Source organism: Trachypithecus francoisi, unplaced genomic scaffold, assembly GCF_009764315.1.
Source record: "Trachypithecus francoisi isolate TF-2019V2 unplaced genomic scaffold, Tfra_2.0 Lachesis_group3, whole genome shotgun sequence".
Taxonomy (NCBI): domain Eukaryota; kingdom Metazoa; phylum Chordata; class Mammalia; order Primates; family Cercopithecidae; genus Trachypithecus; species Trachypithecus francoisi.
The window spans coordinates 13786917-13800598 of record NW_022681468.1 but is presented as its reverse complement, the minus strand read 5'-3'; the positions used below and the strand labels follow the sequence as shown (position 1 = coordinate 13800598).

The 13682-nt window shown below is 54.1% G+C and overlaps 1 protein-coding gene across 3 annotated transcripts in view; it reads right to left on the bottom strand.

Moving 5' to 3' along the window:
* ITPK1 (inositol-tetrakisphosphate 1-kinase) overlaps window positions 1–13099 on the bottom strand; it is a 184361-nt gene extending 171262 nt beyond the window's left edge. For 2 of the 3 annotated variants that reach the window (XM_033191523.1, XM_033191525.1), the window contains exon 1: window positions 12858–13099. In XM_033191523.1, coding sequence (XP_033047414.1) covers window positions 12858–12952 — 95 coding nt within the window. In that variant the 5' untranslated portion in view covers window positions 12953–13099. The remainder of the gene's footprint in view (window positions 1–12857) is intronic. The other variant, XM_033191522.1, reaches the window with a different exon arrangement.
* Between the last annotated feature and the right edge of the window lie 583 nt (window positions 13100–13682).

Sequence of the window (13682 nt, the reverse complement as noted above, 5' to 3'; positions counted from 1 at the left end):
CTCAGGTGATCCACCCGCCTCGGCCTCCCAAAGTGCTGAGATTACAGGCATGAGCCACTGTGCCTGACCTGCATGTTCTTTCTGAGTCTTCATTTCCATATCTGTAAGACGGGTGGGGGTGCAGAGCGAAGAAGAAATTTCACCCAGACAGAAGCCAGCAGTCCCACATCACTCTATTCCTCACAGAGAAACCCATGAGCTGCGTGTAGTAGCACACTTGTAGTCCCAGCTACTCAAGAGGCCAAGGTGGGGAGGATTGCTTGAACATAGGAGTTGGAGACCAGCCTGGGTAACATAGTAAGACCCTGTCTCTTAAAAAAAAAGAAAAGAAAAGAAAGAAAAAGAAAAATAGGGCCAGGCATGGTGGCTCACGCCTGTAATCTCAGCACTCTGGGAGGCTGAGGCAGGCAGATCATGAGTTCAAGACTAGCCTGACTAACATGGTGAAACCCCGTCTCTACCCCGTCTCTACTAAAAATACAAAAATTAACCAGGCGTAGTGGCAGGCGCCTGTAATCCCAGCTACTCAGGAGGCTGAGGCAGGGGAATCACTTGAACCCGGGAGGCAGAAGTTGCAGGGAGCTGAAATCGCGCCACTGCACTCCAGCCTGGGAGACAGAGCAAGACTCCATCTCCATCTCAAAAAAATAGTAATAATGGCCGGGCGCGGTGGCTCAAGCCTGTAATCCCAGCACTTTGGGAGGCCGAGACGGGCGGATCACGAGGTCAGGAGATCGAGACCATCCTGGCTAACACGGTGAAACCCCGTCTCTACTAAAAATACAAAAACTAGCCGGGTGAGGTGGCGGCGCCTGTAGTCCCAGCTACTCGGGAGGCTGAGGCAGGAGAATGGCGGGAACCCGGGAGGCGGAGCTTGCAGTGAGCTGAGATCCGGCCACTGCACTCCAGCCTGGGTGACAGAGCGAGACTCCGTCTCAAAATAATAATAATAATAATAATAACAAGAAACTCACGAGCCCAGGACCCTGAGAGGTGCGTGACCCAGCACACTGTGGGCAAGAACTGCTCAGTGGCGAGACAACTGCCCTGAAGCTCTCCCTAAGACTGACCCTGGGGCTCCAGGAGACTGTGGTGCTCACTGCTGTATCAATCCCCAGAACCCAGCAGTGCCCAGCATGCAGCAGGCACTCAGTAAGTATGTGGCATGGGAGTGCATAAAGGAATGAATGGGGTGTTTTTTAAAAAGAAGATGTCATGGCCCACCCCAGATTCGTTCCAGGGGAGGGGGAGGCCTGGGAAACTGCACTAGGACAAGCACCCCAGGGTAGAGACCGGATGTTTCCTCACCTCCGCAGCCCAGCCCTCGACTGTTGGATGGAAACAGGGTGTGAGGCAGAAATGAAAGTGAAACTGCCACAGAAGCGTTCTCTCTGCACCCACCTACCATGCCCTGCCATGCCCAGGAAGCAGCATGCTGACCACTGGAGGATCCCCCAGAAAAAGACGGGTGGCAGCTCCCAGCAGAGATGTGTCAGACACCCCAGGCCCTGCCATAGGCGGGTAGGAGGGCAGATGAGGTGGCCTCTTGGGTGGAGGGGGAATCCTGTCATTTGGCCCTAGGGCAGGTGCACTACACCCGCTTTACAGTTGGGAGGGCAGAGGCTCAGGGCAAGTCTCATGCTCCAACTTCACTGCCATCTCCACCATGCACTATCCCTCTGGGCCCAACAACTGCACACAAAGGATGCTCAGGAAAAAACCCCTTGAGGCTGGGCGTGGTGGCTCACACTTGTAATCCCAGCATTTTGTGAGGCCAAGTTGAGTAGATTACCTGAGGTCAGGAGTTCGAGACTAGCCTGGCATGGTAAAACCTAGCCTGACATGGTGAAACTTCGTCTCCACTAAAAATACAAAAATTTGCTGGGTGTGATGGTGGATGCCTGTAATCCCAGCTACTGGGGAGGCTGAGGGGGAGGCTGCAGTGAACCAAGATCACACCATTGCACTCTGGCCTGGGTGACAATAGTCAAACTCCATCTCAAAAAAAAAAAGAAAAGAAAAGAACCCCTTGATTTTCCTGACACTGGATACCACACCGATCGACGGCAGTTGGATGCTGTGCTGAAGACAAAGGCGACCTGGCAGGGTGGAAACAGCATGGTTTCAGAAGTCACCCATCCCTGAGGGTGAATCCAAGCTGTGCCACTCACAGCTGAGTGACCAAGCACCTCGCCTCTCCCTGAGTCTCAGGGTTCTCATCTAGCAAATGAAGACCCCTCACCCATCCCGGAGGGTAGTTACCCCAGCTGCAATAGTGCCTGACCCCCATGGTAGGTTCTCAGGATCCTCTGAGATCTGGCATGAGCCATAAATGTACAAGAGAGCAGAGGGGAAGCAACACAGCCGCGGGAAAGCACAGCAGGCCACCTAAACAAGCCCAGAGTCCCAGTTTCTGGCTTGGGCTCCAAGAGCACCCAGAGTGACCCTAGGCCAATGAGAATGATTGCTAAGGAGTCCATGGGTTTGCAACGTAAACTGCCGAGGAATACGCCACAAGTGTCTATCTGGCCAGGTCAGTCCCAGGAATGTCTCCTGTGCAAAACTAGCTCCTTTCTATACACTCTGGGCGAACCAGCAGCCATAGGCAAGAAATTTGAAAAGGCTTCTTTTGAGAAGGAATTTTGCAAAAGGTAGCAACAGCAGGGAGAACTAGGCTGGGCTGACGACCTGGCGCCCCTGCCATGTTTCCCTCCTGCATGAGGGGGCTCCAATGAGGCCTCAGGTGAACGCTGCTAGACTGGAGATTCCCACGGTGAGCTCAGGGTACAGAGACCCAGGAGCCAGCATGGGAACCTCTGGCTCCAGCACACCTCCTGGAGGGGACCTGCCCCTGGGAAGTCTGAAGACACTGCCTCAGCCTTGGCTAACTCGGTGCTTGCCCACGCCTGACAGTTTTGGGTTATGGTCTAGTGAGGCACTTTATGAAATGACAGTGAGTAGTTTCTTGTAAGAATCATCAGGGTACCTCACAAGGAGCTCCCCAGCCCCTTTCCCAGGGGAATCTTCATCTCACAGGGAAGGTAGACTTCAGTGTACTTCTCCCCAGTGTCCCTGGTATTTTTTTTTTTTTTTTTTTGGAGACAGAGTCTTGCTCTGTCACCCAGGCTGGAGTGCAGTGATGCAATCTTGGCTCACCGCAACCTCCACCTTCTGAGTTCAAGCGATTCTCCCACCTCAGCCTCCCAAGTAGTAGCTGGGATTACAGGCACCCACCACGACACCCAGCTAATTTTTGTGGGGTTTTTTTTTTTCTTTCTTTTTTTTGAGACAGAGTTTCACTCATGTCGCCCAGGCTGGAGTACAGTGGCGCGATCTCAGCTCACTGCAACATCCACCTCCCGGTTTCAAGCGATTCTCCTGCCTCAGCCTCCTGAGCAGCTGGGATTACAAGTGCCGTCACCATACCCAGCTGATTTTTTTGTATTTTTAGTAGAGACGGGGTTTCGCCATGTTGGCCAAGCTGGTCTTGAACTCCTGACTTCAGGTGATCCGCCCGCCTCAGAATGCCAAAGTGCTGGGATTATAGGAGTGAGCCACCGTGCCCAGCCCCTGGTGCCTCTTTTGTTGGGCAAGTTTGGCAAACAAGTAACTTGGAGGAAGATTTGATGACTGCCAAAGAGCACACACTTCAGCCGCAGCTTCCCTCTGCTCCCTTGGGCACCTGAGGCCTAACCTGATCCTTGAGAAAGGTCAGCTGACCCACCCACCACCTCTCCACCCACCACCACCCCATCCACCACCACCCCACAACCCAGAGCGGCTCATTTCCTGAACACAAAGGCTGGACTGAGCCAGACCGAAGGGAAGCATTTTTGTCTTCCTATCCCTGACCCCGAGGGCATAACTGCAGCCTCCCTCGGATGGGAGGAAGGTCAAACGGTCAGGAAACAAGGCTCTAGAAGGACACCCTGACACCTCCTTGAACCACCCTGTCTAAAGTGGAAACCGGCCTCAGTTCTGCCCAGAGCTGCCTGCCCTCCAGTCCACATGGAACCCAGGGCTTATGGCAGAGGCAGGCCAGAGTGTGTGGCCTCTACACAGTGGACACCATCCACCTTGTGAGTCCTTTAGCTCCTGGAGAGAGCTCTAGGCCCCTTTCTCTGAACATCGCCTCCTCAGAGAGGCCTTCTCTGACCACAGAGTGCTAAAGTGGCTACAGTCACTGCGCCATGGTTCTCTCCTGTTTTCAGGTTTCCGGGCTCTACTCACATCTTGCAGATTTCCAGTGCATCTGAGAGCTGGTTTGCCTTCACCTCCCGCAGGTGTATATGCCGGCAAAGACTGGCACCCAGCACAGGACTGGCGAGGGCAGGTGCTCAGGACTTGCCCACGAGCCCCTCCGGAACCTGGGACTTACCACCTAACTCCCTCCCCATTTCCCCCACCCCTGGGGGTTCCTTCCTGACCCAGAGCACTCCAGAGTCACAAGTGGCTTTGGCTGAGCCATAGGGACATGAAAAAGGTTTCCAAAAACCACCAGGCAGTTATTAATCCACTAACATACTTTTTTTTTTTTCTTTTTTGAGACAGAGTCCAGCTGTGTCGCCCAGGCTGGAGTGCAATGGTGCAATCTTGGCTCACTGCAATCTCCACCTCCCGAGCTCAAGCAATTCTCCTGCCTCAGCCTCCCAAGTAGCTGGGATAACAAGCACCTGCCACCATGCCCTGCTAATTTTTTTTACTTTTAGTAGAGATGGGTATTCACCATGTTGCCCAGGCTGGTCTTGAACTCCTGACCTCAAATGATCTGCCCTCCTCGGCCTCCCAAAGTGCTGGGATTACAGGTATAAGCCATCACACCTGGCCACTAACAGATTATTTTTTGAGCTCCTATGTGCACTGGTATAGGCACTGGGGTTTCAGCAGTAAATAAAGCTGCCAAAATCTCTACCTTCATGGAACCAACTACTTAAAAACAAGACAGACTTAAAATAAGCAGGACGATGAGCAAGTCAGAGAGAAAGAACAGGCCCAGTGGTGGGGGCCTAAGTATCAGTGAAGATTCTGATGGTGTGAGAGGAGAACGAAGACATCTCCCTGAAGCTGTCTGGGAGGATCTTTGGCCTGTGGGTCTCGATTTGCCCTCTGGGGCAACTGAGTCTGCAGGTGGCCTCTGCCACAGGTGTGCCCTGGAACACCATGAGCAATTAACAGGGTGGGGCACCCAGCACTCAAGGGCCTAGAGGGGTAGGGAATGGGGAGGGGGGTCCGGAGTCCGGGGCTCCCTTGTGGGAGTGATTGTCAACACTCCACGGCTCCACGGGATCTCTGACATGAATCTCAGATCCACCCCACCGAACCCTAAAAGCGGTTGTGGGAGCACTCCCCGGGGCTATCCGGAGGATGCACCTACAGAAACCAGCCCATGAGGCTCTGCTGGGGAGATGCAGGCCACAAGAGCAGCTGCTTTCTGAGCAGGCTCGAAGCAGCACAACGAAGTCCCAGAAATATTCAAACAGCCCCACAGGTATGGCCTGGCCACTCTAACACACACCATGGGCCGCAGCCGGGAGGTAGGGCCTGTTCACAAGGAGGCTTTGGCCAGTGGTGAACGGGGAGCACTCGGTTTGGAGTGAGGCAAGTTCCCCTCCCACATTTCCACTGTGTGACCGTGGGCCAGCTCTCGGGAGTCCCACACCCTCTCCAGAGCAAGGCCACACACACCCAGGCCGGCTGCCCAAGGGCTACCAGAGTGGGAGAGGCTGGGCTGGGCCCAATTCATGCAGGATGGGGAAGGTGTTTCAGACAGTGACTTTGCAAGGGAAAGAAGGAGGTGCACAGCTCCTGAATGCTTTGCTTTCTAAAATGAATGTTACTTTTTAAAAGGGAAGTGCCATAGCATTCTCTCAAAAGTAGCTTTCCAGCTGAATTCAAAATGAGTGGGAACTGAAACCCTATTTACATCCAACTGTTCAGGAACTGTGCTCTTGGGGCACTTGACTAAGTATGTACTGAATGTCCCAAACCTGCTAAACCATGTAGGAGAAATAACCAGTAAAGGCAGGATGGTCCAGTGGTTAGAAACACTGGCGCCCAGCCCACCATGCAGGTGCACCCAGCTCTTCTGGGTGCCTGCAGTCAGCCCCCAACAACCTAAACTCCTCAATCTCACTATCTCACTAAGCAAAATACGAATCCAGAGGACGATGTCACCCACAGATTTGTCCCAGCGCCAAGCGCAGGAGGGTGTGCAACGCAGGCTCTCCCATTCACTGTCACTGGGACTGACATAGTGAAATTTGTGAGCAGTTTCAGAACATGTATGAAAAAGCTGGGCGTAGTGGCTCATGACTGTAATCCCAGCACTTTGGGACGCTGAGGTGGGCAGATCAATTGAGGCCAAGAGTTCGGACCAACCTAGCCAAGACGGCGAAACCCAGTCTCTACTAAAAATACAAAAATTAGCCGGGCGTGGTGGTGCATGACTGTAGTTCCAGCTACTAGGGAAGCTGAGGCAGCAGAATCACTTGAACCTGGGAGGCGGAGGTTGCAGTGAGCCAAGATCGTGCCACTGCACTCCAGCCTGGGCGACTGAGGGAGACTCTGTCTCACACACACACACACACACAAAGTATTAAAAAGTAAAATGCCGGCCGGGCGCGGTGGCTCAACCCTGTAATCCCAGCACTTTGGGAGGCCGAGACGGGTGGATCACGAGGTCAGGAGATCGAGACCATCCTGGCTAACACGGTGAAACCCCGTCTCTACTAAAAATACAAAAAATTAGCCGGGCGAGATGGCGGGCGCCTGTAGTCCCAGCTACTCGGAGGCTGAGGCAGGAGAATGGCGTAAACCCGGGAGGCGGAGCTTGCAGTGAGCCGAGATCGTGCCACTGCACTCCAGCCTGGGTGACAGAGCGAGACTTCGTCTCAAAAAAAAAAAAAAAAAAAAAAAGTAAAATGCCTGTGCCCTCTGACCCAGCCCTCCTCATCCAGCAATGTACACCCAGGCAAGGGGACAGAGTATTGTCGTGCTGCCCATACCAGCAGAAACCAACACCAGGGGCAGACACATGTTCCATCCTTTTAAGAACTGGACCACACAGCTGTTTTTAAAAAAGGGGCAATAATACAAAACTGTCTCCAAATGAAGCAGTGATGTGGAGTTTCTCCAAGACACACAGTCCCATGCAATGAGCAAGAGCACAACAGTAGATACATATGGAGAGACCCACACCTGCATGCGTCCCTGTGTATGCATAAACACCTATAGAGACAGACTGCCCCAGGGAACTAGAACGCAGGAACGAGAAGCAAACGGGACTGACATTTCATTGTATATTCTGAGTCTTCTGAATTTGTTTTGATATGTGAATGTCTTAAATATTCAAAAAGATACAGAAAACAATAAATGATAGCTAGTAATGGTAACAAGATTACTAGTGGAGACTTGGCATTTTCAGGAAACCCCCAGAACAAACTCTTCTCAATCTCCAAACTTGAAAATATACAAGTAGCACCTTAACATAAATTTCTCAGCTTCCGCATCCATAAAGTAGGTGGGGACAGCACCTCCGCCTCCTGGGGGGCTGTAAGATTCAGGTGGGCCATGTGCTAAAGGAGAACAGAACCCTGCTGTGATGCTGAAAGGCCACCAGGAAAGCCAGGCTCCCCTCCTTAGCTGTGCCCACTGAACAGTTTCAAATCCACAAACCCCACATCCCTGCAAGATGATCAGTTCAGCCATCATGGCCTTCAGGGTGACTTGCAAACTGCCAAACCCAGGAACACTAAATCTACAAAGGCCAAAGGTCCCTGAATAGAGAGGCATCCGTGGGCAGAGACCCACTCGCTCACTCCACAGGGATGATGACGGCAGCGGCTGCCGCCACTGACAGAGCTCCAGGCACTATCCTGAACCCTTTAGCCAATTCCCTCATTTGATGCTTGCAACCCTAAGCTAAATTATTACCCTCACAGATGAGAAAAGTGAGGCACAGACGGGTAGGGAATGTGTCGAGGGTCACGGGGCACATGGGCAGTCAGCCACGGAGCCAGGCCTAAAACAGACACAGTCCCTTCGATAGACAACCCACGTACACACGGACGCTTCCTCCCAGGTGAAGTTCTGTTTGCTCCCCAGGAGGCTGGTAGAAAGGGTTCATTTGCAAGGCTGGGTTTTGAATACTCCCTATGCACTGCTGCAAAGAAAACCTCAGTCAGCACCTCCTCCCAACTCTGCACCCCAGAAATGGTGGTAAATCCAGACATTAAAACAAACAAAAAAATACCCACCCACAGACCAGCATCACTTAATCCTGGAAAAGATCCTCCTTCCTCCCCACAGAGAATCTCCCGAAAGAATTCCAGACCAGAATGCTAAGCCATCCCTGCAGAAAAGGGCCTTGGAGATGGCCCTATTTTAAAGGAACAAATGTAGGGCTCAAGGGGAAGGGACAGGCCCGGTGGCATGCTACACTCTCACTGGCACGCCTCCCAAGCCAGTTTACTGTTGACACCAAACTCCCAGCCCCGTGAGAGCAGGGGCGGACCTGGGCGACCTACCGAGGGTGCTCATAAACGTTAGCATTAATGAACTCCTCAGTCCCTTCTAAGGTATTGGGACAAATGGGTCCCTGGTGGGAAACCAAGGTCTGAGATTGCTCCAGAAACACGTTTCTTGCAAGCCGAGTCAGCCCAGCTGGCCTCCAAGTCTCCGGAGGATGAGAAACTCACAGACATTCTTGTGCTTCTGGAGCCTCCTGGAAGCCCCAGCCTAACCTGGGCAAATAAACAAGGAAGCCACATTCTCAGCACAAAGGCCTCAGGAGTGGACGCAAGAAAGCCCTCTAACTGGCTGTGCAGTTCCCGTATACTCCCAGGGCCTGTGTTTCCTCATCCCTCATCCCTCATTCCTCATCCCTCCATCACTCATCCCTCCATCCCTGGGCTGCTGGAAGGATTAAATGAGATGAGGTCCCTGGAAGCACTTCATTAAAAATCAGCAATTATTACAGTAAAGACAGATGAGGTTCACCCAAATTTTATACGGAAAGCTTCACCAAGTCATGTGCCTCTTCCGCCCCCACCTCCTGCAGCGTAGGTTCAGCCACAGAAAGAATGGAACAGAGAGGAAGAGCTGGAGGAGAGGAGGAGGCACAGAAAACACGAGCTGGGGAAACTGGGGCCAGCCAGCATTCCCCAGTGAGGCACTGTAGAGAACTACAAAATTAAAAATTAAATTAATATCACCCGTATTGCCAACTAACAGCTTTAATTTCTTCACTCCCCCTCTGAAGCCCCTTCTGAGCATCTAGAAAAAGCGGGAGGCCAAGGCAGGTGGACCAGCTGAGGTCAGGAGTTCGAGATCAGCCTGGCCAACATGGTAAAACTCCACCTCTACTAAAAATACAATAATTAGCCAGGCATGGTGGCAGGCGCCTGTAATCCCAGCTACTCAGGAGGCTGAGGCAGGAGAATTGCTTGAACCTGGGAGGTGGAGGTTGCAGTGAGCTGAGATTGCGCCACTGCACTCCAGGCTGGGTGACAAAGCGAGATTCCGCCTCAAAAAAAAAAAAAAAGCCACAAAGAGGGGGTGATGTGGGAGACCCACAGGGTTGCTCCCAGGCTAGGGAAGGCAGGTGGGAGGGGTACAAGAGAACACAACCAGAGCCGTGTCCACGTAGAAAGGGGAAGAAACAGGATGGCCACAGGAACAAACAGTACCACTGACAAACAAGCAGATTCAAAGGCCCATCTGCTGGCTAGCAGAGCCCCATCCTATCAGAGTGTACATCTGAAAAGGCTGGCCCCTGTCCCTACCTACGGCAGGTGGGATACTTCCCATGAAGTGGCTCTAACCACCCACTGTTGCCATCAACGTGCCCTACCCCCCAAACCCTTACACCAGGACAAGGGTTACACTTGCAGAGGGGCTCAGCCTTGTAAGGAATGTGTCCTGGGGGCTAAATAGCAGCCACCAGACCCCTGGAAAGATAATGCGGGGACTGCCTTATTGTCGGAGATGCCCAACAAGAAAGGCAAGTCTCAAGGTAGCCAGGTTGGACCCATTCTAGAAGTTAAAGGAAAAGAGCAAGAGTCCGGAACCTGCTCCCTCTCTTGACGGGTTTCCCCACCTGTAAGACAAAGGGGCTGGATGAGATAATGGCCAACATCTCTTCCTGCTCTGAGATCAGATTTTTACAAGGCCAGACATTCAGCTAAACAACCCACACCGGGCCAGACCACTTGGGTCATTCTTTGCCCAAACATTCAGAGCAGGGCCATTTTCTTTTTCTTTTTCTTTTTTTTTTTTTTTTTGAGATGGAGTCTTGCTCTGTCACCCAGGCTGAAGTGCAGTGGCGCGATCTCGACTTACGGCAACCTCTACCTCCCAGGTTCAAGTGATTCTCCTGCCTCAGCCTCCTGAGTAGCTGGGACTACAAGCGCCCACCACCATGCCCAGCTAATTTTTGTATTTTTAGTAGAGACAGGGTTTCACCATGTTAGCCAGATGGTCTCGATCTCCTGACCTCGTGATCCACCCACCTGGCCTCCCAAAGTGCTGGGGTTACAGACAGGAGACACTGTACCCGGTCCAGAGCAGGGCCATTTTCAAATACCTTTAGACTTTTTCATTAGGGAATTCACAGACAATTCATCACCGGTCAATACAGAAGCCCTGCGCCCCCAGATTCTGAATGTGGAAATCATGATCATGTCATTTGCACTGTCTCTCAGCCACTAAAGTCTCATCGGCCCTCACACCAAACAAAACAACCTCATGGGGCTCCCTGGTCACTGGCTCAACAGTTGCAGCATTTTGCAGCCAGTATAGAAATGTGGCCACCAGGGGGCACTGTCCTGAAAGTAATAAAGAAGAAACGGAAAAACTCTTTTTGGTGTTTTCTTTTCCTTCTTAGGCTTAAGTGATAAAATATCTAAAGCTTCCCTAGTGAAAACACAAAGTGAGCTTCCTCGGGTTCTAGAATGAGCCTGATGCCTTCTGCCTTCTTTGAAGCCAATATTTTGGCTAAAGGAAGGGAACTAGACTTTGAAGACAACAACCCTTTCAGAAAAATTAATGCTCTATCCCCCAGAATGTTGATACCATAGCCTGCCCTGAACCTCCCACCCCTTTAAAGGAAGAATGTCTACAAGGTCAAGCCAATCTCCAGGTCCAGCACGAGGACCTCGTTGTGAGTCTTGGCGAGGAGTATTTTGCTAGAGCCTCCTAATTACCACGTAAAACAAGCCAACCCAATGACAAGCCTCAAGCTTGAGTTGCAGACACAAGATGACACAAATACAGACGGCAGTACAAAGGGTGCGAGGTATTCACTGGGATTTCCCAAGTCTTATATGACTGCAGGGGGAGCTCCGGTGCCTCACATCAGAACTGGACTTTGAGAACATACCAAAGGGGCTTCTCCAAATTTCTTCAGTGTTTTAGAACGCCCTTCCCACAAGAGAGTGTACCCGCCGTACAATGTTCAAGTACCCTTTTGTAATGTTCCAAGGGTCCTAAGACTCATTTTCAAAGCTCTGGCTTTGAGCTCCTCCTGATTTCTTCATGAATTGCTGGGACCACTCTGCATGCCCTATCGATCATGAAGAGGGAACCGGCCTGGGAGAAGGCAGCCAACTCCATTCCCAGACCAAGGGATAAAGAACTAGGCACTATCTTATACAAGCTGCGCACCTCTGGCTGCAGGAAGAGCGCCTGCCGGGCTTGCACGGGGCAAAGGAGCAGCAGGCCCTTGGGACAGGCATCAGGTACACAGAGGTGCTGCCAGGCCCACCTGAGCATGCCAGCTCAGACCAGCCACTCGCCCCAGGAGCACCAGGGGATACGGAAACCCAACTGTTCAATTCTCCAAGATGTGTGGTGCCCCCACAGGGACAAAAATGCAAGTAGAGCCCATTTTCAAAAATCAATCTAACCAGCTGCATCACAAAAGGTTTCCACCTGGAGTTTGCAAAAGGTTTTCAGAGCTGGATTCTCTTAGGCTTGCACTGAGAAATGGACTTAACTGCTTCTCAGAGGCAAAGCCACAGTTGTGGAGCAAGGGAAGGCCTACCTGACCCAAGACTTATTTATTAAGAACGTAATTTATTAAGAACGTGATCTGTTAAACACCGGAGACTCCACCAAGGAGCACCAGCATGGTGGGAGCAGGGGCACACGGCCCAGATGGCAAAAGGCCACTCCATACTACGGGCATTTACCCAGCACCTTCTACGCACCAGCCACTCCCTAACTGCGGGACCCCAAGCGAGGTACCCCGCTTCTCTGCCGATCGGTCCACCTTCTCAGACACGTGGCCCAGAATCACCACCCTGGCCAATTTGCAGGGCTGCTGAGAGGCTCTAATGAGACAGCAAATCACCACATACATGCCAAGAATTGCTACTCGCTTCAACTGGGCTTATCCTCATGATATGCAATGACAGCCTCAAGAGCCGAGCACACGCGGGGCACATACTAGGTGGTCCACAAACGTGGGTGCCCTTTCTTCACGAAAGGGAAGGGGGTGAAGGAAGAAAAACACTCCGGTCCAAAAGTACCCTCAAGCCCCTAGCCCACAGCGTGGATGCCCCGATTTCCCAGGTCCCTCCGCAATCCTCAGCAGCACTCCCACCGCGCCTTGGGCTGCTGGGGGCCTCCCCAGCCGGGTCACTGTGCACCTGAGCGCCCCGGTCCGTGCCACCTCACCCGCACCGGCCACCGCTTCCCTGGAACGCGGCCGGCGGCCGCCACCGCCACCTGGCTGCTTGGACTCAGTCTCCCCGCACGTCACTTCTTCCCGTTTGGCTCCGACCTCCCAAAACAACCGCTGAGGCTGCACCGGACTCGGGCCGGGGGTCCCCGGGCACCGACGCCGCGTCCCTCCTTACCTGCACAGCTCGGCGAAGGCCTGGAAATTGAGCTTCTTGATTTTCTTCTCGCTCAGCCAGTAGCCAACTCTCTTTCCTTTCAGAAAGGTCTGCATCTTCCTCCTCGGGCGGGGAGCCTGGGTCCGGAGGAAATCGCCCACAGGCCGAGTCTGGCGGCCAGCGCGCGCCGCGAGCGAGTGGGCACCTCCTCCCGGCGGCGGGGACGCGGAACGGGGATCGGAGCTGGGGCGCGCAGTCCTGCCGCGCGGGGCGGGGCGGGGCGCGGCGGGCGGCCGGGAGGAGGGAGCGGCGCTCAGCGCGGAAGGCCACTGGCTGGGCCAAGCTGCCACCGCCCACGCCCCCACCGCCCGCGGGCTCGCCCTCCCGCCCACCGGCTCGCGAGCGCCGCGCCGCCCGGCCTGCCGGCTGGGGCAGGGCTGAGCCTGAGCCGGTGCTGGGGCCAGGGCCCGCAGGAGGGGAAGCCGGGCCTCCACAGACACCGCCCCCGCCCTGCCCGCCGCGCCGGCCCGAGCCACGCGCCCTCGGGCGGCGGCAGAAGCGCGGCCTCCGAGCCCTTCCTCCCTCTTCCTCCCGCCCGGGTCCCCGCCCTCGGACGTTCCGAGCCGGGCCGTATTCCCCGGGCAAGCTCGGACCCCGGCGGGGCGCACGCGGCCACCCGGCCCGGCCCGCGGTCCTCACCCGCCGCCGCCGCCGCCGCCGCCACTTCCTCCTCGGCCTAGTCCCCGCGCGCTGTCCTCCGAGAAGGGCGGCGGCGAGCGCCCGCGCACTCGCCGCCCCTGCCCGCCGCCGCCCCGCGCTGGCCCGGCCGCCCCGCTTGAGCCCACG